This window comes from Aulonocara stuartgranti (genome assembly GCF_965226115.1).
Source record: "Aulonocara stuartgranti genome assembly, chromosome: 23".
NCBI lineage: Eukaryota > Metazoa > Chordata > Actinopteri > Cichliformes > Cichlidae > Aulonocara > Aulonocara stuartgranti.
This window is the reverse complement of record NC_138958.1, coordinates 45162666-45190222: the sequence shown is the minus strand read 5'-3', so window position 1 is coordinate 45190222 and position 27557 is coordinate 45162666. Positions and strand designations below refer to the sequence as shown.

Sequence of the window (27557 nt, the reverse complement as noted above, 5' to 3'; positions counted from 1 at the left end):
AACAATAAATGAGCAAAGTAGTGCATGATAAATATAGACAAATACAAAGTGCAATATAGAAACACTGGGTAAAAAGAAATGAACAATTAAAAAGGAGGATAACAGATGTGAGCAGTAGTTAAACAGTAGAAATAAATATATAATAAACAAACAAAAATAGATAATAAATGAAAGCCAGGTCTGAAAGGTGAGTTTGGCTTTAAAAGCATGAAAACACACTGCTGTCTTCAGGAAGGCTGCTCCAGTAACAGAAAGTCATCTACATGTGGGTTTAGTTCTGACTTTAGGGACAAGTAAAAAAAACAAAATAAAATAAAAACATCTGTCCAGACAACCTGACAGTCAAAAATATAAACTCAGGAACTTAAAAGGAAAATTGTGCTGACTTTGAACGTCCACATCAAGATAAACTTACAGATTTAAGAGTCAAAAAGTGTCAAAAAGTCTGTATCCTTACCTGAGAGTTTCAAGTTTACAGTCAGGACTCTTTAGTCCAACACACAGCAAATCCAATCCTGAATCCTGCAGTTTGTTCGAGCTCAGGTCCAGCTCTCTCAGATGATTGGATGGGGAGCTGAGAATTTCAGACAAAGCTTCAAAGCTTCTTTTTGAGAGTTTACAATCTCTCAGCCTGAGGAAGAATAACAATGGAGACATATTCTTTTATTCATCTAGCATTATTAAACATATTTGTTCATAGATTCACTTACAGCACTTTCTTGGATGCTTTGACCACTGGCAGCAGCTTCAACAATGCCTCCTCTGAACGGGAGTATTTCTCCAGGTCGAACTCATCCAGATCTGATGACAGTAAGATGAAGACCAGAGCCGACCACTGAGCAGGAGACAGTTGATCTGTGGAGAGACGTCCTGATCTCAGGGACTGTTGGATCTCCTCCACTAGAGAACGATCATCCAGTTCATTCAGACAGTGGAACAGGTTGATGCTTTTCTCTGCAGACAGTTTCCCACTGAGCTTCTTCTTGATGTAGTGAACTGTTTCCTGATTGGTCTGTGAGCTACTTCCTGTCTGTGTCAGCATGCATAGGAGATCCTGATTGGTCTGCAGTGAAAGACCCAGGAGGAAGCGGAGGAACAAGTCCAGGTGGCCATTTGGACTCTCTAAGGCTTTGTCCACAGCACTCTGGTAGAAGTCTTTTACAGTAAGTGTTTTCTGGAAGATTTTAAAGAGAGGAGATTGTTTCTTAAGCAGGTTGACTCCAGAGTTGATGAAGGTCAGATAGACATGAAGAGCAGCAAAGAACTCCTGAATGCTCAGATGGACGAAACAGTAAACAACGTTGTTGAACATGTGGCACTCATCAGCTTTAAAGATCTGTGTGAACACTCCTGAGTACACTGAGGCTGCTCTGATATCGATGCCACACTCTGTCAGGTCTGATTTATAGAAGATCAGGTTTCCTTTCTGCAGCTGATCAAAGGCCAGTTTTCCCAGAGACTCAATGATCTTCCTGCACGAATCTGTCTCAGCTCCTCCATCATACTTGATGTCCTTCGTTTTTAGGTGAAATAGCACAAGGCGTAGGTAGAGCTCTGTGAGAGTCTTAGGCAGATCTTTGCTCTCTTTGTTCTTCATGACAAACTCCAGAACTGTAGCAGTGATCCAGCAGAAGACTGGGATGTGGCACATGATGTGGAGGCTTCGTGATGTCTTGATGTGGGAGATGATGCTGCTGGCCTGCTCCTCATCTCTGAATCTCTTCCTGAAGTACTCCTCCTTCTGTGGGTCAGTGAACCCTCTGACCTCTGTCACCACGCCAACACAGTCAGGAGGGATCTGATTGGCTGCTGCAGGTCGTGTGGTTATCCAGAGGCGAGCAGAGGGAAGCAGTTTCCCCCTGATGAGGTTTATCAGCAGCACATCCACTGAGGTGGACTTTCTAGGGTCAGTCAGGATTGCAGTTTTGTGGAAGTCCAGAGGAGGTCGACACTCATCCAGACCATCAAAGATGAACACAACCTGGAAGTCTTCAAAGATGTAGATTCCTGCTTTTTTGGTTTCAGTAAAGATGTAATGAACAAGTTCCACCAAGCTGAACTTTTCCTCTTTCAGCAGATTCAGCTCTCTGAAAGTGAATGGAAACATGAACTGGATGTCCTGGTTGGCTTTGTCTTCAGCCCAGTCCAGAGTGAACTTCTGTGTTAGGACTGTTTTCCCAATGCCAGCCACTCCCATTGTCAGCACTGTTCTGATTGGTTTATCTCTTCCAGGTGGGAGTTTAAAGATGTCTTCTTGTCTGATTGTTGTTTCTGGTCTGTCTGGTTTCCTGGATGCTGTTTCAATCTGTCTGACCTCATGTTCATCATTAACCTCTGCAGTCCCTCCCCCTGTGATATAGAGCTCTGTGTAGATCTGACTCAGGAGGGTCGGGTTTTCTGTTGTAGAAATCCCCTCGAGCACACACTGGAACTTCTGCTTCAGGTTTGACTTGAGTTTGAGCTGACACTCAGTGAGAATCTCTGCATGAATAAACAGCAAATGACACAAATGAGAAAACTGCATTCTGGTTACTGTGGTTATGTGTTCAGTTCACTGGACTCTTGGTGTCATGATCCGAGTGAGTCTGAGTAACTTTCCACAGCATCAGCTCTCCTCCCCTGGGTGGAGCCCTCCTCACTCCTCCCTGCTCCTCACCTGTTGCCAATTACTCCGGCAGTATCTATGAGCAGCACTCACAATGAACCTTCTCCAGATTGTCTGCTTACCACAGTCAGTTCTCTGCCTCACATTTTGTCTTGTGCTCCTCAGCTTGTTTCGCGTAACCCTCTTTTCCTGTTCCCTAGTCGGCACCTGGATACATCTTCCAACTCTCGCCATAAGTCACGCCTCAGGATTCTGGCCTGCCACTGCTGGGAAAACTCCCTCTTGCAAACTGCCATCCTCACCTGCCTGCCTCCCTGTGCACCCACATCTCACTCTGTACCCAGATTTAATTCATCTCCTCCTCCAGCTGATCTCCACCTGCAGCCACGTAACACCTCTTAGTTTTTAAATCTTGGACTCATTCACTACACTGTGGACCACTCTGATTATTATCTCCTTTGTTCCAGTGATCCTGGATAGTTTCTATTCGCCCGATTCTGCCCCTGTTGTTCCTTTGACCTGCCTCAGCTTATGTTCTGGCCTCAGCTCTGCACTTCTCATAATACCTCGCTTGCTGTTGAATTTAGCCGTGATTCAGCTTTCTCCGTCAAGAAATCTAGTAAAATACATTTCTGTTAAAAGTCACTCAGCCTCCGTTTTTTGGTTCTGTGCTTGACTCCATTCCTTTTCATGAGCCATTGAGCCCTGACACTTGGGTTATAACTGAGGGCAGGTTTTATAGAGACACATTTGATTTAATTGTGTTTATTTATACAGCACCAAATCAATACTAGCAACATTTCACATATTACATAAACAACAATATGGAGCCAGTAATGAATAAATATGTAGAATACAGTTTTTTACAGTCGCTAACAAGCGCCTACCCATACTTCAGATACCTTTTCTAAACTCTTAACACAGACCCACACCTACAAAACACAATTGGCCAAATGGATAATATCCTTCCCAAAAATACACTTTGTTAAATATATACTAACTCCTCATTTCAAAATTAGAACACATCTTTCTCTGCACACACTAACTGTACAAAAACACTATAAATCTGACTCAAAATGAAATTAGTCTGTCAAAGAATAACACTTGTTTTCACTTCACAAGGTACATGCAGTCAATCAAAGTACACCAGGTTTCAAAATACTGGCTATCATTGACATTACAAAAACTGCATAGACATTTATGTTTCAGTTTCACAGGTATTTGCATGCGAAACATGCAATCCACCATATTGACACCAGAAATGTCTTGGTTGGTAACTGTATGTCCACATGTACAGTAATGTTCACATTCAAAAGCATTCCAGTAAAAAGCAAACAAGTTTTTGTTTCTTTACTGTTTACCACAGGAGGTACAGTAGAAACACGGTATGATAGGACAGAGAAAGTTTTACAGTATTGCTTACAGTGAACAAAATATCCATGAAACACACAAGAGCATTCTGAACAAAAAAACAACAGCAAAAAGCCAAGATAAAAAGGGGGGGAGGGGGAGGGGGGCTATAAAAAGGCAAAAGATTTGCATCTAATCTCTGCGATCTTCAGGGTTAGGCCACATGTTTTCATCAACATCACATCTGATGTTATCCAAGTCGATGCACCTGGGATAAAACTGCCTGGTATGTCGGATCCACCGACATATCATTGCAGAAGCAGAGGTTTTTATACTGTATCTAAGGTTTGGGATATTGTTTTTGCTATTGTGGGATGTTGTGTGTTAACATTCGTAGATACTACAAAAACAGTTCATGATTTTGCTGGGAGGTATAGCTTGTCTGTTAAGAAAATGTAAGCATTGTGGAAATGTGTTCACTGACTGCATATTGGGTGAACACGACATGAAATGTGTGACTGGTATGGCCACAACAGACCGATGCTGTGCTAATTGTGTTTAGAGTTTTGCAAATGTGACAACTGTTTGGACAAACGCTTGTTAGCGACTGTAAAAAACTGTAAATGAAAGAAGGAGAGGTAAGTGACGGAAGTGACGGACAAGGTAAGCGACTCATGTTGTAACTGACGTCAGACGCCGGAGATTTTTGCGGAAAATTAAAGCGAATGGTAGTTTAGATTTGAACAAATTCATTTAAGCTTCAGTATTACCAAATACACTTATCAATTGTCTTATAACTAACAATATTTGTCTAAATAATCTCCAACACCCTGGAGAACAACGAGGAGAGTTTAGAGACTCTCCAAGATTATATTGATCAGTGTTTTCAGGATCTCGTGATGAAGAAGGCCCAGTGTGCAGCTTCCCCGGCCAAACCTGAGACGCCGTCGTCGAAAAGACAACGCCCGGCAGATTCCCCCGGCTCAACATCGCCAGCCGGCAAAGACATTGCCGACATACTGGAGTCAATCGACAAGCAATTGTCCAGTTTCGACGCAAGGCTGTCCTTGGTGGAGATTCTTCACCGAGAATTTAAATGCTTGCGAGAATCTCTGGAGTTCAGCCAGCAGCAGGTGGAAACGCTTGCTGCTGAAAATGCCACGCTAAGGGAGTCGGTGAAATGTCTCACAGAAAATGTTACCCAGCTCAATAGAGAAAATAAAAAAATAAAAGAAACAGTTATCGATCTACAAGCTCGTAGCATGCGTGATAATCTGGTATTTTCTGGTATTCCAGAAGCCGCTGGAGAGGACGCGGAGACCACGGTAAAAAGCTTCATCAAAACCCACCTGAAGCTGCCGGAGGACACTGTGAAGAACATCGTCTTTGATCGGGTACATCGCCTCGGCCCCATTCGGGCTACGGCCGGGAGACCACGTCCTATCGTGGCCAAATTCGGCCACTTCAAACAAAAGCAACATGTGAAAAGCCACGGCAGGGAATTAAAAGGAACGGACTTCAGCGTGAACGACCAGTTCCCCAAAGAGATCTTGGAACGACGCAGGGTCCTCTTCCCAATCCGACGTGGCTTCATCCAGAAGGGCTCCCGCGCTGTCATCGCTGTGGACCGGCTGTACGTGGACGGACAGCTCCACCGCGACCCCAACATCACTCCGTGGCTGTATTAACCTCACACCAGATAAGAATCAGCTACACCCTTTCCCTATCCACTCACACTAACTTGCATTAACATCTGTTTAACTTACCGGTATCAAATCGCATCTTAAAGTGTGATTTCATAGCAGAATTAACACCGTCACTCTCCGTCAGTGATTTAATTGGAATGTTTACGTTTTGTTTTTGTTTTTTTTGTTTTTTTTTCCCCCTCTTGGTTTTATGCTGCTCACCCCTGTCCTTGGTTTCTTTCTTTATTCCTTTCACTGCCTCGATCACCTGCTTCGACACTCATCCACAAACATCCTTTATTTCGACACATACGCACCATGCGCTCAACGGCAGCACATTTACTTCAGTCAGACAGCGCACACAGTCGTTTAGGATACACACACTTAAGCCAAGCCTACTCATATTAGTAAATATGCATACACATAGTCAGACTCAGGGAGCATCTCGCCACACATTTTTTCTCTCTCTCCTTCTCTTTATTTATGAACAAGTGACGTATTCTCTCCACCTGTCTAAGCGAGGCACACAGCATACATCCCTAGTTATACACAAACATCTATGGGTACACTGAGGTTCATTACATGGAATATAAATGGAGCTGGCTCCAGAGAAAAGAGGTTAAAAATATTTAACCAACTCAAAAAACTACAGGCAGATGTTGTCCTTTTACAAGAGACCCACAGACCTCTTAGAGGTTCGAATGAACTTAAAACACCTGAGTTTCCTAATGTGTTCTCAGCTTGTTATAATTCTAGACAAAGGGGAGTAGCAATTTTAATACATAAAAATATTAATTTCACAGTACTCGATACAGTTATAGATCCAGAGGGCAGATTCTTAATCATTAAACTATCTATACTTGATAAAAAGCTATGTATTGCAAGTGTATATGGTCCAAATGTTGATGATCCCTCATTCTTTCACGGTTTTTTCAGTGCACTCTCTGAACACTTAGATGGCACACTTGTTCTTGGAGGTGACCTCAACCTTGGACTAAATGAAGACATGGATAGGCTCAATACAGCGGGAACTCAGCGTAATTGGCAGTCCACAAATATAATCAAACAGTATATGAGCGACTTTGGTCTTTGCGATGCATGGCGCTCCCTTCACCCCACCAGTAAGGAATATACTTTTTTCTCACATGTCCATCACTCCTACTCTCGTCTGGATTATTTTTTGGTCAGCAGCTCACTGCTGAACGACATTTCAGACACTGAGATTCATCCTATAGCTGTCAGCGATCATGCTCCTGTATCTTTAACACTAATGCACAAGAATAATACTACGCCAAGAAAAAACTGGAGATTTAATATATCACTACTTAAAGATGAAGACTTTATTAAATATTTTAAAAAAGAGTGGACTTCATATTTGGACTATAATGACATTCCCGAAACATCAGCTTCTGTTCTATGGGAAGCAGGGAAAGCTGTGATGAGAGGTAAAATAATTTCTTTCTCATCACATAAAAAGAAAAAAGAAAACAAAAATATTCAGGAATTAGAAAAAAACATCAAATCACTAGAAGAAGCCTACGTGTCCCACCAAGATCAGGAAACATTGAACAAAATACGCAAAACAAAACTAGAATTAAATGAGATAATTGATAAAAAAAACAAAATTCTTAGTACAAAGACTACGCTTACAAAATTATGAACATAGTAATAAATCCGGTCAATTTCTAGCAAACCAGCTAAAAATAAATAAAGAAAAAACAACTATATGTGCTGTTCAAGATTTATCTGGGAACACAATATATGAACCGATACAAATAAACAAAATTTTCAGGGATTTCTATAAAACGTTGTATTCACCACAAATAAACCCATCTAAAAAAGAAATTGATCAGTTTTTGGACAACATAACTCTTCCAAAATTATTAGACACTCAAGCAATGGCACTGGATTCACCACTGACACCAGGTGAACTCCAGGAAGCCCTGATAAGTATGCCCAATAATAAGGCTCCAGGTCCAGATGGCTTTCCTGCAGAATTCTACAAAGAATTCTGGTCGATTCTAGCACCAGTTTTCTACAGAACGTTGTTGGAAATCAAAGAAAAGGGCAGACTTCCATCAAATATGAATTCTGCAAACATTAATCTCCTGCTAAAACCAGGCAAAGACCCTGTATATCCCTCAAGCTATCGTCCAATATCCCTTATAAATGTAGACCTTAAAATAATCTGCAAAGCTCTCTCAAAGAGACTGGAGAAAATAACCCCCCTCTTAATTCATCCTGACCAAACTGGTTTCATAAAAGGTAGGCACTCATCAACAAATACACGTAGATTACTTAATTTGATAAGACTACTCATACAGTAAAAACCTAGAAACTACAATATTCTCTTTAGACGCAGAAAAAGCATTTGACAGAGTTAACTGGAAATTTCTATTTGCAACTTTACACAAATTTGGTTTTGGATCCTCTTTCATCAACTGGTTAAAAATATTATATAATTCCCCAACAGCTTGTGTCAGAACAAATGACCAGACATCCTCCAGCTTCTGTCTCTTGAGGGGCACCAGGCAGGGATGCCCACTCTCCCCTTCACTGTTTGCAATTTTTATTGAACCACTAGCAGCAGCAATTAGACAGAATTTAGTAATTAAGGGCATAAAATGCAAGAACGTGGAACATAAAATCAGCCTTTATGCGGATGATGTGTTACTCTTTCTCCAAAACTCACAAACCAATATCTCTGGGGTGATTGAATTGATAAACTCTTTTGCAAGAATATCAGATTACTCAATTAACTGGTCAAAATCTACAGTCCTACCGATTAATTGCTCCCTCCATAATTCCTCTTCTACACCACTGCAATCGGGAAATATAAAATATTTAGGTATTAATGTTTCTCCCAAGCTTGCAGATCTAACTAAATTAAACCATATCCCACTTTTAAAGAAGGTAGAAGATGATCTGGCTAGGTGGAAATGTCTACCCATATCACTCATGGGAAGGGTTGCCGCTATAAAAATGATGGTCTTACCAAAAATAAATTATTTATTCTCAATGATCCCAACTAAACCGCCACAAGATTGGTTCAGATCTCTAGATTCATGTATGTCGAAATTCCTTTGGAAAAAGAAACCCCCACGTATAAGCTTAAAAACACTACAAAAGACCAAGGATAAAGGAGGACTAGAACTGCCTAACTTTCAGCACTACTTCTTAGCCAACAGGCTTCAGTTTATCTCAGGATGGCTAAAACACACCCTCTTAGATGAACCTTGGCTAGATGTAGAACAAGCACTTTGCAATAATCTAGAGATCTCAGACCTACCATTTATCAGCTCAAACATCCAACGACATGAATGCTTTAAAAGCATCAACATCAGCTCTTCTCTGACAGCATGGTGGGAGTTTCTAAAATTGACGGCGTCTTCATTAATCCCATGCAAACGTACACCTATCTGGAACAACCCTGACATATTACAAAACAATAATATGATAAACTTTTCAGATTGGAGTGGTAAAGGAATCAAATATTTAGAACATATACTAGAAGGAACAGAATTTATTTCATTTGACGGACTAGTTACACAATATGGGATCAACAAGAAAAGATTTTTAGAATATCAACAAATTAAATCCATAGTAAAAAAGAAATTTAAACCGGGTCAAGTTGAACTACAAACACCACCAAGTGTGGTTCAATTTCTTACTCTTAAACCCCCCAAATTACTATCCAAAATATACAGAATGCTTTCTAAAACAGATGAATCAATATCACTTCCTATTGCAAAATGGGAAGCGGATTTATCAGTTAACTTAGACCTAAACTTCTGGTCTCAGATTTGCTTAAAAACCTTTCATCTAATTAGAAATCCCAGTCTTCAATTAATTCAATACAAAATATTACATAGAGTGCACTATACAGGTCATCGGATGTTCAAGATGGGCTTTACGTCTACCAACAACTGCTCACACTGCCAAACCAATTCACCGGACAATTATATCCACGCTCTTTGGTTCTGTCCACCAGTTCAGAAGTTTTGGCGCGAGATATGTGAAGACTTATCGAAGTGTCTGAAATGTAACATTCCAACTTCCCCCTTAGTGTGTTTGTTGGGCAGCTTAGATAATGTCACTTCAGAAAAGAATATAGCCCATATGGTTTTCACTGCCCTATGCATAGCCAAGAAAACAGTCCTCATGAACTGGAAAAATAAAAATAATCTTAATTCTAACCAATATAGAAATTATCTATTAGATTACATTAGTCTTGATACAGCCTCTGCCACCACATCAGATCAATTGCTCTGGGCTCCTTTGATCAGCTCCATCACCTAGTGGGGGTGGGGGGTCATAGTTTGGTCCCGCCTTCACTGTTGTGATTGGTGTGGGGGTAGGGACAGGCCTAGGGCGTCGGGGGGTTTCCCGGAGGCATCTTCCTTGGGGGGCTCAACCCGGGGTAGCGGTCATGTCCGGTTAGGGGCTCTGTTGGCTCTCAGGTGACTGTTTCCTCGTGGCTGCGTGCAGCGGGGCTAGGGGAGGGTCTGTGCTGACGGACGTGGGTTACTGACCTGGTAGCCTGGCTGCCCCTGGGTGGGTCCGGGATGGGCGTGAGGTTCTGGGGGCGCTCCGTCTCTGGGCTGGGGCCCTGGCCGGGCCTCGGGTCCTGGTTGGTGTGTTGCCGGGGTTGTGGGCGGGCGGGTGCATGGGGGCCCAGCCCTGGCGCGGGGTGCCGCCGGTGCATCGAGCCACCTGGGGGGCTCTTCAACTGGTGGGGGAGATTGTCACATCTTGCAGGAGCTTTCCTCTCTTCAGGAACTCTCTCTGCAGGAAGGGGAGATACAGGAGAGGTGGAGGAAGATCTCAGCCTGGGCGTCTATTGTCTTATGTAGTCTGGAAGATGAGTGGATGGTGGGGTGGGTGCAGTTTTCTCTGTGGTGGGGTTGGGTGGACTGTCCCAGGCTCTGTGGGGCCGGGAGGCGCTGCTGCACTGGTCCCCGGTCTGGATGGGCCTGGGCCCCCTTTCCCTGGCGGGTCGCGGAGTATGGGGGTGCCTACTGGGGTCAGCGGGGGAGCTGGCCCCAGGGAGGGGTCACTTGCCCCTCCCTTCCTTCCCTCCCCATCTCCAGCTGCCTCCCTCTTCCCGCTCCACCACAACCACCCACACATGCAGGGCCTTGGAGTAGGGGTATGTCACCAGGGTGCAGAGGAGGCTACCCCCCCCCCCCCCCCCCCTCTGTCTTCTTCTGGCTGCCTCTGCCTCAATTTTATCCCACAACTTAGACATTCACATTACTCACACTCTCATTACACATACATATAGGATCTTGGGGGTGGGCACGATACATGGAATCCAGGTTACCATCAGGGTGTACACCTCACCACTGGCGTTGTTGCCCACCTCTCAATTTTAAATACACTTAGACATTGAGGGCTAGCAGGAGGGACCATGCGCTTACCTGCTGCTCTCTGGCAGGTAGCTCCAAGCCCTCCTGGGTTTTAAATGCACCTTAGAACACACATGCATCAACACTACAATGAGCGGGTGGAGGGAGGTTTGGAGTCTTCTCTCACCTCCGTTCTCTGCGACCTGCTGGAGCAGGTGGGCTAGGACTAGGAGGAGGAGTTGGACGTCCGACTGCGGTCTGGGGTGTGGGGCCTCCCTGCTGCTGCGGAGTCGGGGCGGTCTGCCTCTCCCCACCGCAGGGAAAAGGGTAACACCACCTGGGTCTGGGTGCAGTTCCCCCCTCCAGGGGCAAGGGTACCTAGACCCGGTTCGTAGAGTACGCTTGGGGAGTGTGATCGTGTGTACAGCGTCTCTTTATGTCTGTCTCCACGTTGGTTGAGTGTGGAGTAAGTGCATATGAGAGCATGAGGGTGGGAATGGATGTTTGTGTCTGTGTGTGCCTGTATGTCTGTGTCTATATGTCAGGTTGGGTGTCAGGCGCCACCTCTCTGGGGACATCTCAGGCCCTCCAAGGTTTGGAGGCCTATCTCCCCCCACCACCACTTCCCCTGCCAGTGGCGGACTCCCTCAGACATCGGTGCGTTGGTGGTTCTTTGTGTCTGGGGATGGGCGTCCAGGTACACGCCGGCTCACTCCTTGGCGGCCGCTTATCGGGGCCTGGAGCCTGGGGCTCGCTCGGGCCACTTCGGAGGTGGGGTGCCCTCAGCCTCTCGGCCTGGGGCTCGGTCACTCAGGCACAGCTGGCTGCCGGCGGAGCACACGGGCGCGTCACTGCAACTCCCCCTGGCTTCTGCTCCGCGGCTGCTGGGTGAACCCTCATTTGGGACTCTCCTCAGCTCTTTCTGGGACAGTGGTGCTGCTGCCCCTCTGTTAGTCTTCCTTGGTCTCTTGTGTTCTGGGGGCCTCTGGATGTCTGGAGTTTTGATCTCCTCCATACCTGCTTCATGCCCTGGAGGACGGGGCTGTGGCCCCCCCACACCCTCTAGCAGATCATTACATGAAGGAACCTTTTAAAAAAACAAGCGCGTCCATGCTCACAGGTGTACACACAGGTGATCACACTCACAAACTACACCCTTTTGGCTCCTACCTCAAAGCACACTGTGTTTTGTTGATCTTATGTGCTGCACAATAATGTTTAATATTTAGTATTTACTGTCATATTCCCATATATCATTGTGATGTTGTTTATTCTATTACTCTTGTTCGCTTCGGCTTGTTTTCTTTTTTCTTTCTCAACAGGTGATCCAGGTGATCGATATATGCATTTTTTCTTTTTTCCTGCCCATTCTGTTGGTTTTTGTTTTTTGCCCTTCTCCCCCGTCCCTCTTCTAAGCTGTTTCTCTTTCCCTCTTTCTTTCTCTCCTTCTTTCTCCAGTCAAGTCTGTCCCGTATACAGCAAGTGAAAATAAAATAAACAATAAAAGGTGAATCAAATGGACCATTATGGCAAGGCTGGGATGGTCAATTTGGTAAAGTAAATCCGTTGGGCATCTTTCTTTGCCTTTAGACAATAATTCTGATGGCAAAAGAGCCAAACGGGACAGGCAAAAAAAAAAAAAAAAAAAGAATAAATGAAAGAATTTCAAGTATAAACGTTTTTTTTTAATTCCTCCAAATAACAACAACAGTCACCCCAATGTGCTTTATATTGTAAGGTAAAGAACCTACAATAATACAACAGAAAAAAACCCAACTATCTTTTTGGGTCCTGAAAACTGAAGGCTCTGCCTCCCATTCTACTTTTAAATACTCTGTGAACAACAAGTAGGCCTGCAGAGCGAGAGCGAAGTGCTCTAATAGGGGGATATGGTACTACAAGGTCATTAAGATAAGATGGGGCCTGATTATTTAAGACCTTGTATGTGAGGAGCAGGATTTTGAATTCTGGATTTAACAGGAAGCCAATGAAGGGAAGCCGATACAGGAGAAATCTGCTCTCTCTTTCTAGTCCCTGTCAGGACTCTTGCTGCAGCATTTTGGATTAACTGAAGGCTTTTCAGGGAATTTTTTGGACTTCCTGATAATAATGAATTGGAAGTAATAAATGCATGAACTAGTTTTTCAGAGTCTCTCTGAGACAGGATATTTCTAACTTTAGTTGCACAAATGGAAGAAAGCAGTCTTACATGTTTGTTTAATATGTGCGTTGAAGGACATGTCCTGGTCAAAAATGACTCCAAGGTTCCTCACAGCGTTACTGGAGGCCAAGGTAATGCCATCCAGAGTAAGAATCTGGTTAGATACCATATTTCTAAGCTTTTCAGGGCCGAGTACAATAACCTCAGTTTGATCTGTATTAAGAAGCAGAAAGTTAGCGGCCATCCAGGTCTTTATGTCTTTAAGACGTTCCTGCAGTTTAATTGGTGTGTGTTATCTGACTTCATGGACAGATGGAGCTGGGTGTCATCAGCATAGCAGTGTAAATGTATGCTATGTCTTCTAATGATACTGCCTAAGGGAAGCTTGGTAACTGGAGCGTTGCCAGCAGAAGGCTGAAGTGGAATCTCCAAGAAAGCTGCAGAAGAAAAAACATGAGCTGAAATGGTGGATTTCAGTCATATAAGGAGAACTGTGGCTTTCCTCCAACCTTTGACCAATCACCTTAGTGTCCTGTTTATCAACCATAATAAAAAGCATTTACTGTCTGGGCATTTTTTTGTTTGGGTCTCCAAACAGCAGAAAGAAATGGCAGCCATTTTTTTTAACTTTACCTTCAACTGGTAAATAGATTTAAGAAATAGCACTTTGATCATATTTGTGACGTGTCCCAAACTGTTGTTGTCGCCTCATTTATGTTGATAAAACAGCTCTAAAACCAATCTGACAATATAAATCTGTAAAATGGGCAGAAAACCTGCTGCTGGTCCCATTTTAATCAAACCAACCCAAAGAGCAGATATTCATGTGTACACAGGAGGTTATTTGTGCAGATGCATAAAACACATAAACTGTTGGCTTTCTGCAGTCTCTCACTCCTGAAAGTGTTGGCAAGTGTTTTGGATTTATTATTTATATGGATTTTAATGGCACCTGTGTAATGTTAACTAATGTTTTTATTGTTTATGTATTTTTTGTTTAGTCATTCCCTGACTTACCTGTGGGTTCTGGGATGGTTTTATTTAAATTCTCCAACAGATCATTCCTATTTATCCTCCCCAAAAGATTTTTAGTGACTTCAAAAGTGTTGATAGAGTAGGTATCAAACATCAGATCCACTATGTCCGTCCTCTCTGCATCCTCCAGTTCACTCTCTGGGATTGCTGGTAAACCTTCTACAGACCCGTTCTTCAGATGCCACTTAAATTCTTCAAAGTCATCACGTCCCAAATCCTTCAAAGTCCCCAGAAGGATTTCTTTAGGTGTCGTCATCTTTTACCCTGTAAGGACCCGATAAACAAAGACTGTAACAACAGCTGGAGAGGTAATTGTCTGATTTATCAGAATTTAACTTGATTCTAACAGCAGTTCATCACAATAAATTTCTTAGGCTCAGAATGCAACAAAATTGCACATGAAGAAGCACATAGAGAAGTATCCAAGTAACACTTTGCTACAATATAAAACAAACTATTATAAATAAAGAAAATATATAAACTAAATATATACACTACCCGTCAAACGTTTTAGAACAGCCCAATTTTTCCAGTGTTTTCGTCACGGTTTGCGAGCCGTGTGTAAATTATCAAAGGACCCTTTATGCAGGCAGCTCAGATGCAAGTGAGTTTATTCATCACATGGTGATACAAACAGAAATGGCGAAGGTGAGCATGGAAACTAAGCAAAAACCTAAAAACTAATAGTACACGAATATGAAGAAGTACACGAAGGGAAGACGAAAACACGGAACACAAGGGGTGGGAGCAAAGCACCACAACACATCACTATATAGACAGTTACACAGAGGGAGACACAGAAGGCAACAACACAGGGCGGAACAAATGGACAGAGAAGACTAAACACAGAACAGAGTGCACAGAGAAACAAGGGGGACAGGGAATCAAAACCTAGGAAGCATAGAATAACTCACAAACTAAACTGACATAACACAAAAATCACAAAGAACTGAAACCACTAGCTCAGGAGACCCAGGACCCTGACAGATACACAGACAAACCAGCAACTAACAGAGGCAAACACAAGGCTTAAATACACAGAGGGATAACGAGGGAATGAGACACAGAAGGAAGACACAGCTGGGAGTGATTGACAAGACGAGACAGAGGAAACGCAAACTAAACACACTGACATGAGACACGGACCTTCACAACAAAGCAGGAAATACAAAGACTGAACTTAGAGGTACAACAAAACACAGAACCAAAACGTAAGAATAAACAAAGATACATCATGAAATCAAAGATTAACAATACAAAACAGAAAACACTGAGTCACAGACCCAGGATCGTGACAGTTTTATTGAAAATATCCTTTTTATTTCTCATTGCACTCTGAAATGAAAGCATAGTACAAATAAGCAGTTGGAGTTAAAAATAAATCATGAAACACATTTATAGACCAAAGTTTATTCTAAACGTTTGACTGAACACACCCGTGGCTTCTGTCTACAATAGAAATCAAATATTCTCCCATATCTGTAGCAGATGTTCCCGTAAACGTGGACCTTGTAATAATAATAATAATAATAACTTTATTTATAAAGCGCTTTCAAACAAAGTGCTGTACAACTAAAGAGATAAATAAAATAAAAGCGATACATAGCAATACAGGTAAAAGACACAATACAAGTTAAAAACAATAAAAATGTAAAAACTAAAAGCCATAGAATTAAGACATGTAGGATCGGGTGAACAAATGTGTCTTCAACTTGGTTTTAAAAACCTCCACAGAGCAGCCTGCCGAATATCTTGTGGGAGGTTGTTCCACAGAAACGGGGCATGAAAAGAAAAAGCTCTCCAATTGTCTTTTTTCTGGCTCTAAGAACTTTTGGAAGACCAGAGTCCTGAGATCGGAGAGCACGAGATGGAACATAAAGGTGTAAAAGGTCGGAGAGGTATGAAGGTGCCAATCCGTTTAAAGCCTTGTAGGTGAGCAGCAGGACCTTAAAATCTGCTCGAACCTGACAAGGTAGCCAGTGAAGACATCTCAGAACAGGGGTAATGTGCTCAAATTTCCCAGTTCTTGTTAAAATGCGAGCAGCTGCATTTTGCACCAACGCCAGAATCTCAGGTTAAACCTCACAAAACTTTAACAACCACCAAACAGCTGAAACAGTAAATGAGAGCAGGAACACGGATTCTGCACAAAGACGTAAACACAAAGCTCAGAGCCGCCGACGCATCAGAATCAGTGAGATGTCGCCTTTCTCACCCGATGGCACGGACACGGTCGGGGCTGAAAGCCGACAGCTCGCTGATTCTGATGTTTCGGCGGCTCCGAGCTTTGTGTTTACGTCCTTTTTACGCTGATTCTAAAGCTGTTAGTTTTATCTCTCTCCAAACAATATTGACTGAACCAGCAGCAAAAGAAGATCCAAACTACGCTTCACATAAACATCGTCATGAACTCACTCTGACTTTTGCTGTTTTGCTTCCACCAGGATAAAATCACATGTCATGCACAGCTCTCTCTCTCTCTCTCTCTCTCTCACACACACAGTTTCCTGTCTAAAAATCTGTTTTCTGCATTATTCGCTTGCTTGTTACGCACAAGTCTACCGTTGTTTACAGCGCTGTCGGCCGCTGTTTTTTTCCTTTTACTTACTTCCGAAAAGAAAACCTAATTTCTGCCGTTCAACAGGCTTCTGAACAAATTTTAACTTTTTAAAATTATGCAAATTGCAAAACGCTGTGTCTGTCATAAAACCGCTGTAACTTCAGAGGTAATGTTCATATGTCGATTAATGGTTTTCTTTCGTTTTTGATCTACTGTAGAATATTTTTATAAAACCACCTTCATGTTTTTCTGTTTTATCTTCAGCTACTTTGACACAAAGGCCTCTGCTGTGATGCTCACACCTTTGATAAAGTCTTGCGAGTGTCAGCTTCCTTTTTATAGATACAAAAATATGTAAATGTACTGATCTGAATTATAATATTTCTGACTGTCTGAGGCAAAATTTCCCAGATTCAAATCGAATTGAATCGAATCGTGGATCGAATTGATTCAGGACCTTGTGAATCGGAATCAAATCGATTCTAGAATTCAGTGACGATACCCTGCCCTATTTGCGACCATGTCAACATCCAGTCCAGGCTTTTTCAAGATTGGTACTACCACAGCTGATTTAAAACATTCAGGAAAGACTCAATGAAGTATTTAAAAGAAACAGGTTGTAGGGTCCTAATGCTGACCACAGTTCCTTTATAGCCCAGGCTGGTAGAGGATCCAAAGAACAGGTTGTACATCGAGCTGCTTTTACAACCTTCCTTAATCCAGAAAGGGAAATAGAGATGGACCAATGCGATATTACGTATCGGTCCATCTCTATTTCTATTAATTTACGTCAGTATCGATACTGATTTTGTATGTATTTTGAAGGATTTGAACCAAAGGCAAAAAATACCATGAGCAAAAAATACCATGAGCAAAAAATGGCAGTCATGATTATAAAATAGGGAGTTTTTTTTTTTTAACATAGGTTAAACTCTTTAAATAAAACAACAAGTTTATGGGCTTTCTTGTTATTCACAAGTTTCAGCGATTTAGCCCAGAGTCTAAAGTCATTCAGCCATCTGTTTATACATGGTTTAGCTTTAAAGTATCTGCATTTGTGAAGAAAAAATTTTCCCATTAACAAAATCGTCCTAATCAACAGGTCAAAATCTGCATTCTCAGCAAGTATTCCAAATTTTATTACTGTCACTGTCAAATGTGGTAACTGAATTCTCCTGGACTGTAGCCAGCTCCACATGTCAGTCCAGAAGGAGTGCACTGATTCACAGTTGAAAAACAAGTGATCCAGACTTTCAATATCATTTTCACAAAATGTGCAGGCGTTCACATCTAAGTTAAATTTCCGTCTTAAGAATTCATTGGTTGGATAAACCTCATTAATGATTTTAAAGTGAACCTCTTTTACTTTAGGGGAAAGAGGAAGTGAAATATACTTTTTTCTTATCGCCTTAACCTCCATGGTCTCAAATTCTTTAAGGATATAATTTCTTTTAACCAGATTAGGGCAAATGTCGTTGATCAAAATATTCCTGATCACTTTGTTTGTAAACCTGCTGTCACCAAATTCAGCTCCAGCTATGCAGAGCTGCCTCAGTCCAGGAGAAATTTTAGAGTGCACAATATCTTCTTTTATCCTTGATCTCAAAGGGACTGGGATGGCTTTCACTAGGGATTTATATCTGTTAGCAGTACATCTTACATCAAATTTCTCACAAAACGTCTCATGTTTTAATAAGACCCCATTATCATCCGTAAAATGAGCTACAGCCCAAATCCCTTTAGATCTCCATTCATCCATGTACACAGATTTCCTACACAAACGGATATACCTGTTATTCCATATAGGGGTATTGTGAGGAGTAAAGTTGTTTGTAGATTAATTTCCAGTAGAGAAGGACCTGCTGATGGAAAGCTGAGAGTTTAACAGGTAACGAACTGCAATCAAAGTCACAACGTAACAAAAAGTCTATTCCACCCATTTTGCCAAAAATCACACTGGGAATAATGTTCCAAAAGGAATTTTTGTTCCTAATGAAAGATCTTAACCATTTCAGTTTTAGTACACCATTCATAACATCAAAGTCAATGGCATTAGCCCCACCCTCTTCATAATTCTTAATCATATCATTTTTCTTTATATAATGACATTTGTTCCTCCATATGAACCTAAAATTAAGATTATTTATAGATTTGATTAGTTTTGGAGATATGGGCAGAGAAAAGGCTGGATAGATTTGTTAGATTTGTATTGTTGATTGTCATTTATGCTTAGAAATATTTACTTATATATGCTTAGAGTTTTGTAATTAGTTGTAGATTGGTAGAGGTTTTGATCCTTGATAGTCTGCAAACTTTGTGTGTATTAGACAGCACTTTGGGAGCATGAGAGGTCATACCGTGTCTTATTATTTTATGGTAGGATTAACGTAGTTGCGTCTGTTCTAGTCTAAGTGCTCTTTGTTTAGATGAACTGCAGGACTTCCTCACCGTGTTATCTAGGATGAACCATCTAGGGTGAGGGGGAGGCTACCCTCTTCCTGACCAAGGATGTTTGACCCTTTGATCAGCAGTCCACACACACACACACACACACACACACACACACACACACACACACACAGGCAAGGTACTCTTTGTTTGTATGTAGACGTCGTATGTTAATGAACCTATGCATATTCATGTAACCTCAATAAAAGGGCAGTGTTACGGGAGAACGGACGAGACCAACTGGAGTCAAGCGGTTGTCCGGTTCTCTCCCGTGCACGAGTAACATGAAGAACTTTGCCTATTTGTGTCTTGCTTAGCAGTGTAATTATATTGTCTTAACGTTCCAGCGAATAGGTTTATGCTACAAACCTAACAAGATTAGTCTGGACAGACTGTCCATTTTGGTTAGCAAGATTCTCCCAAACAGAGTTATGTCCCTTTGCAGCCACCTGTTTAAAATTGACTTACACTTTTCTATATTGGCACAGATATTCTTATTTTCTGTTGATGTCTTATCCTTGCAAATTACAATGCCCAGATACTTAACCTCTTTTTTTATCTGTATATTATTTATTGCTTGCAGGGGACACTCATGCAGAGCTAGAATTTCTTATTCATTAATATTCAGCTGCAGGCCAGAAGCTTTGGAGAAGTGGTTGATCACCTGCAAGGCTAAAGGAATCTGGTCCTCATTTTTTAAAAACAGGGTGGTATCATCTGCGAGCTGACTGATTATTATCTGTTCACCCATCACAGTTAACCCCTCAATGTGACTGTTTTTAATCAAAATAGATAACTCAGCAACCATGATGAACAGAAGTGGTGAGCTGCTACATCCCTGCCTTATCCCTCTATTAACCTCAAACCTTGAACATGTACCATGTTCTAGCAAAACAGAGCTGTTAATGTCATTATATAGCATCTCTATAACATTGATAAATTCCTGTCCAAAACCAAAAGACTGCAGAGTTTTGAATATGAACGTATGTTCAACTGAGTCAAATGCTTTGTAAAAATCCAAGAACAGCATGTATCCTCTCTCTTGTGTCACGATGAGTTGTGTGGCTGTCAGTGGCTGGACCCACGTGCAGGACTCAGAGACAAAACATTAACTTAAACGACAGCTTTATTGGCTGGTGAGTCACCCTTGGCGATACATAACCAACAACTTAAACTAACTAGACTGGAGATGCTGAAGGTAGACGACAACGAATACACACACAACAAACGTGGAGGACGCAACAACTGGCAGAGAAAAACACAGGGCTTAAATACATACTGAGGTGATTAGGGAATGTGAAACAGGAGGAGAACACAGCTGGGACTCATCAGACATGACAAGACAAGGGGCGGCAAAACTCAACACATTGACATAGTACACAGACTTTCAAAGTAAAACAGGAAACTGAACAGACGTGGACTAAACTAGGGGATACAGTGACAGAACAAGAGACACACTGACAGAGATGACTGTATACTAACAGAAGTAACACAGAACCACGACCTAAGAAGGAGAACACAAGAAATGCCAAGGACCTAGGGAGTTAGGAATACTAGCGACAAAAATCAAACCCAAGAGAATCAAAACACATCATGAAATCAAAGATAACTAATACAAACAGAAAAACACTGAGTCCACAGACTCAGGACCGTGACATCTTGGATTATTTCACTGTACTCAAGGAGGTCCAAAACCAGCCCAATATTGTTATGAATTAGTCTTCCTTTCAAAAAACCTGATTGTGTTTCACTGATAATGTTTGAGATGCCTTTCTTTAGCCTCTCAGCTACAGCTCCAGACAGGATCTTATAGTCAGTGTTTAAGGTGATGGGTCTTAAATTGTCTAAAATTCTTTTATCCTTACCCGATTTAGGGATCAGGGTTATCAGCGCTTGTTTCATGCTCGGCATCAGTTCTTTTTTTCTCTATCGATTCCTTTAATGCATCAAACAATAAAGTTCTTAGGTCCTTCCAGAAGAATTGATAAAAATTTGTAGTGAGTCCATCTGTCCCTGGGGACTTGTTTAATGCCATTTTCATGACCACCAAATCCAGTTCCTCAATTTGGCGGCCGCTACTAAGTTTTAAAATTACTCATACTAATCTTTCTGGGTCACAAAATAAACTTTTAACATATTTTCAGGCGAGAAAGTAGCTGTGTAAACATCAAATATCTGCTCGGTTTATCAAGATACCGCATATTTGCAAAAGTGCTTCGACGTTTTCGGCGACGTCTGCTACCCACCAGCACTATAGCCAGCCGGGAGCTCGAGGGTCACTGAAGCCACCGAGAACGGCACAACTCCCGGCACATCATTTTCAGATCACCGCGGACTTTCGCTACTCAGTTAAACGTGACTTAGACAACCTAAAAATGTTATTGTTTGGCTTTTTTCAGTGTTTTGTTTGTTCGTGAGTAAATCGGTTTGGCTGAGATTAAAGTTATTAGATTAGATTACATAAAATAAAACTTTATTAATCCCCCAGGTGGGTTCCTCCTTGGTCTTTACAGAGCTGACTAAACGTCAAACAGAAAACTGATTAAACAGAAGTATGAGACGGTCGAGAATTTACTCCAGTGTCCTGTTATATTGCAGATAGCAAGGAGCAGACGGCTGAGTTTATTAAACTCCACCGAGACAGCGGTGACGCTAATCAGAAGGCTAGACCGTCCAATTTCCCCAGCCGTTTACTTCCGGCATACCCGACCTTCTGAGAACCCAGCCCACGTAGACCGCGAAGGCCGGGTCCTCGGTAGGACGTTTAGTTTTTAAAAATGTCGTGATAAGGGCGGGTCTTACTGTGAACCTGCGCGCTCATTGGCTAATAACTTGAGATTGACAAGTCGTTATCCAATGAGCGCGCGGCTTCTCCCAACATAAAGTAGTTTCCTTTGAAAAACCAAAGTCTGATTATTTTTGCCTCCACTGACGGAGCCTGTTGTTCCCGCCACAGAGACACAGTAATGTCAGAGCGGTGTTAACACTCACCTGCCTCAGCACAGCTCTCACTCTCCTCCTGCTCTCTCAGCTAAACTCACTTCCTCTCTACTTACAGGAAACCAGCGCTCAGAGGAGCCGACCGGCCTCACGTTTCACCCACAGACACGAACAGTGTGGAATTATTTTATGTCATAAGAAGAAACATATTCATGTTAACACTCACCTGCCTCAGCTCCACCTTCCTCCTCCTGCTGCTCTGAACGGAGGATCAACACTTTCACTTTCAAGGTTCAAGGTTCAAGGTTCTTTATTTGCCACATGCATAGTTATATAAGTATAACACACAGTGAAATGTAGCCTGACACGCTCCTCGACATGTGCAAAAATTGGGGGGGTAGAGGAAGAACATTATATATATATATATTGGGTGAATGTACAGTAGTAGCAGCAAGCAGGTGAATTCTGTACATTAATATGAATAGACATCTGACTATTTTACAGGATAGACAATATAAACATATTTAAAATTAAAGGAATTTGAAATGTACATTGTTTCACTGCTCCTCCCTAAACACAGAGGATGCTGGGACTTGTAGTTTTTACCTTGTGTGATATTTATGGCTGTGACACTAAATCACAGCATGAAAACTTCCTGCAAACATGTCACAGGCGATAAAAGTTTTACATTAAAGGTGAAGTTATTTTTCTGTCTCATGTTCAATAAACAGTGAGCTGGGAAAACTGAAGAACAGACTTCAGACGTTCCCTGCAGAGTTTCTGCTGCTCGGTCGTCTGCATGTTGCTGAGACTGAGCTGATGATGAAGCTGTGACGGGTTTATGGCACGTTTGGTTCTGGAGAAGAGTTTTACTGTCGGTGCAGGTGAAATGATCAGAGGTTACAGCCTCTGGTTAAAGTGGAGGCAGCGATCAGGACGGCTGAGCAGCAGAGGTCTCGAGGGTCCTAAAGTGTAAAAGCATCAGTGTTAGTAACACAAAGATCACAGAATGGGATCATCCACACAACACTAACATCTAAATCCACGGCAGGAACTCTTCCAGTGTCCTGAAAAATCTGTGTGCACGATGCTGAGATTAAAATCTGTCTGCTCATCTTAATGCAATATTTACTAAAGTCTGGTAGAAGTTTTACTGATTTCCAGTCCACTTAGCAGACGTGTGGATAGGTGGTGGGTTGTAGAGCAGACTGAAAGCTTTAAGTTCATCCTCTGATTAAAAACTCAGACCCACAGATACAGGAAGTATAACCCTGGTGTAAGAAAGGAAACAGCAACACGGCAGCCATCTTTTTCCTCCCATGATGACCAGTGTCCCAGCAGAAGCTGGGGTTTGTTAGATCCTGTTCGATCCAGAGGAAACAGGCTAAAAGAGTCGATCAGGGGGGATCATGGTTTTATTATGTGCTCGTTATGATTGAAGCTCTGGTTGTGTGTTAGAGACAGAACCTGCAGATTCCTCCACTCTGCCTCCTCCTCTGCAGGAATCAGCCTCTTGGCTGGTTTTATTCACCGACGTGAATAAAATCATCAAACTAATCCAAGTTCATTGTGAAATGCCTGAAAATGGAGGAATAAATCTGTCAGTTACCGTATAAAGTTTGAGTTTGTCAGTGTTTTACACGGAGACGGTCGTCAGATGTTGAATGTTTAGCATGAATGTTCCACATCTGGAGAAACCTTCAAGATTAAAGCCAGTGAAAAGTGAAGAGTTTCTGCAGCAGCCGCACTTCCTGCAAATCTGTTCTTTCAAAATAAAGTGAAGAGTCTAAAATTATATTCACGACAGGTTTAAAGGTGAAGGTGGTCACATGGTTTTAGTGGAATGCCTACGTGGGCGCGTCTGAGTGATTTTGATTCAGATTCGTGCAGCGTGGAGCAGTAAACACTTGTTTTTGTTCATCTGGACTCATGAATGATTCCAGTTAGCACATTTCCAGCCAATGAAACGTAACTACAGATGAAGACAAACACATTTAAGTTGCCCGACTCTCGAGTGTGGGTGCGTGTTCCCATTTTCAGTCTGTTTTAGTTTTCAGTTTAGAGGAACGCTGCAAACTCACAAAAACTTCTTTCTTGTGAGGTTTTGTTGTCAGACTGATAAAAGCAGCAGCAGCTGGTGTTTGATGAGCAGACGTGTGTTTCCTGTTCTGTAATAATCAGCTTGTTACCATCACATAATGAACTCAGCCGTGACCAATGAGGCCGTCCTTGTGCGGTTCTCTGGCGCTGATTCTGACTGTGACCTTCACCTCTGCAGGGTCGCCTCTGCTCGTGGCTGAGCTCGTGTTTGTCAGGCTGACAAAATAAAAGCTTCTTCATTTCTGTGGCTGAAGAGGAGTCTGCTCTTCTTCACCAACAGGAAGTGAAACATTTCTCACTGATTCTGAAATCTTCACTTGTCTCACAAATTCACAGTAACACACACACGGTTGTGTTTTCATATCCTTGTGGGGACATCTATTTGACATCATGCTCTCCTCAGCCTTTTACTCTAACCATTAAGACTGAATGCCTAACCCTGACCTGACTGTCCCTGACACTAAAACCACATTCTGAGTCTCACAAATGTCTTCAAACTTGTGGGGACGGGCATTTTGGTCCCCACAAAGACATGTAAACATGCACACACACAGGTATTAATGACCTCACAGGTTCATGTTTGGGGCTTTTAGCATCTTTGTGTGTCGCTCAGATTTAATTCACTCTTGTTTTGAGGTTTTGTGCCTTTTTGTTTCATTCTTTGTGCGTTTATTTTCTCTTTAAGCCTTTCAGGACTCGTGCTGTTGGCTTTTTCCTGGTGTGTTATTAGTATTTTTCATTTCTAAACTTATTCTAAAAGAAGGACCGATGGAACATTGATGTGAAAATAAACATGATCATTTAATGTTTTTGTCAATCACAGTGTTGGGACTAACGCGTTATTAAGTAACACGTTACAGTAACTACGTTATTATTGTGGTAACGAGCACGGTAACTAGTTATTATGCTAAAATCAGGAACGCGTTAGTCGTTACTGGGATTTAGATAGGCTCGTTACTCGTTACTTCGTGTGGTGGCTGTCGCGGAGCTTCCACAGATTCAGTAACATTAGCAAGTGGTGGAAGCCAGCAGGTGGAGGAGGGAAAGGGGAGGCAGGAGGAGAAGAGACCCGAGGCAGCCGCCGGTCCAAGTGTGAACTGAACTTCAGGTAAGAAGTTATGACCTGCAGTCTCTCTGGGTCAGATATGAACCAAGTTTAGGTGGAGTTTATTTTCATTATTCTGACTTTTTCCGTACTGCATACTAGCTAGCATGACAGAGTTTCTATACAGCTGGGTGGGTGCTATGAAGTTAATGATGTTGAACTTTATTTTGTTCATAAGTTATTAGAATTGCCAACCGTCTCATCTGGTATTCAGAGAAAATATTACGCATTTCTTATTGAGGTGAAAAGGAACAGTTAGTCCCGTAATTCAGCTACAATGAAAAAGGCACAAAGCTGGATTTATTCTGTGTCTTTGCTGCACAGCTGCCTCTTCTTCTTTCATTCTCTCCCCCTCCCTCTCCCGTTTCTACTTCAATCATGAAAACTGATCAATGATCAGCTGATCGTCTCTCTTGTTTGTTTATCTCCCACTTTGCATCAGAAAGAGGAAACCAGCGGAGTTCACGTTAAACAACAGCAGCACGTTTAAGCTTGATCAGCTGTTGTTAGAATTTATTTCATATTAATTTCTAGTATCAGCTGATGTTTGCTGGAGCCACAGCTGCAAAAAAGCTGCTGGTCATGATATCGGTTTGGTTATGTGGTGAGAGGGAAACATGAAGATGAAACCAGGAGATGTCCTTACTGAATCATCAGAGCTGTGATGGAGAAACAGGTTTACCTTTTAGGTGACATGAATGAGTTGAAGGGAAGTTATGAACTGTTTCTGAGAGACAAATAACACCAGCATCCTTTTTTAGGTAGCTGACAGCTGGTAACTGTGCAGGGGCAGCTCTAGCAAAGTTTTGCCAGGGGGGCCAGGTAGGGCATTAACAGGGAGAGGGGGGCACAAGGAAATACTTTTCTTTCTTATTCTCGTTTAAAATGTCTCGCTTTTAAAAAATAATTATCTGAATCTTACAACAAACGATTGATAGATTGATGCATATATACCATCAAGACAGTGAGCATCACTGTCACAACAGCGTTTGTTTTCATTCAAAGGCTTTAGGATTTTTGCTATAATGGTGGGCCGGTCTCTAGTCACAATGCCCAGGCTGATTTTTTTGTCCCAGTCCAGCCCTGTATGCAGCTCATCTGCAGTCTGGTGTTACCAACATCTTCCTATTCAGAAGGCAGAATTTCCGAGTTCTGAGTATAATCGAAAGCACCACGACTGCAGTTCTTGTGCTGGATGTAAAAGGCGCACATGATGCTGTGACGTAGGCTAGAATCATGGTGGCGGTCAACGGCGGTCCAGGCGTGGGATTTCTCTCGTGGAAATATGCACATTATCTTTTCCTTTCTATTGGTAGGTGGCACAGTGCACTGTGGCAGGTAAGCAAGCTAGAAGACTGGCAAAGTTATGGAAGCAACACATTAACAAGAGAATTCTGAGTAAAACCAAAGTTACTTTCCCTAGTAACTAGTTACTTTGAAAGTAACGAGTAACTTGAAGTAACTGAGTTACTTTTGATAGAAGTAACTAGTAATGTAACTAAGTTACTAATTTAAAGTAACTTACCCAACACTGGTCAATCATTAAAAATAAATCCTGGTCTTTCATTTTGCTGCTGCATTGTTCACAGAAACACATATTTTCCTGTTTCTTTCTGTTTGTGTGTTTCTGCTTTTGCCTGTTTAGAGCTGCTGAGCAGGAAAACCCAGACGAACAAAAACCTCTTTTAAGTAAATGTTTGAGTCACTTTGGGTCTGAACTGTAAAAATCTGCAGACTGAAACAGATTTGAAGGCATCACAGGAACAGCCTCACATTCAAAACATGAAAGAGAGGACTTTTATTTTGAAACACTCAGGAAATGACAGAGGGAAAGTTTTTTAATTAAAACAAATTATTAGTTTATGCATTCTAAGTTCATACAACCACCAAAACTGTGATGATCCTCCTTCTCCCTAAGATGGCAAACTGAAACACAAGTTTCCTTGTGGCTCAGGAAACTAACCACTCCAAGTTGGTGACTTTTGGAGATTTAATTTCCTGGATGATTGAGAATGCATCAAGACGAACACAAAAGGAAGTTCACCGCTTTTAGCAGCTCCCCCCCAGACAAACAAAGAGGCAGTTGGCAGTTAGAAATCAGCAATCATTCACACACCCCCACTCCCCTCCAGAATTCTCAGGTAACAACCTAATTTACATATGAATGACTAGCCAATTTAGCTTCCACTTGGCTGAAGCTAAAGCCTAGCTAAAAGCCTA

The 27557-nt window shown here is 42.1% G+C and overlaps 2 protein-coding genes across 2 annotated transcripts in view; both read right to left on the bottom strand.

Annotated features, from left to right (window-relative positions):
- The window catches only part of LOC309701482 (uncharacterized protein), a 2150955-nt gene that overhangs the window by 1551884 nt on the left and 571514 nt on the right, over positions 1-27557 (bottom strand). The window lies entirely within an intron of this gene.
- LOC309700213 (NLR family CARD domain-containing protein 3-like) lies at positions 707-14440 on the bottom strand (the record flags this gene model as incomplete). Its single annotated transcript, XM_082523660.1, has 2 exons — positions 707-2481; positions 14167-14440. The coding sequence occupies 2 exons, from the start codon at positions 14438-14440 to the stop codon at positions 707-709; spliced, it is 2049 nt and encodes a 682-aa protein (XP_082379786.1).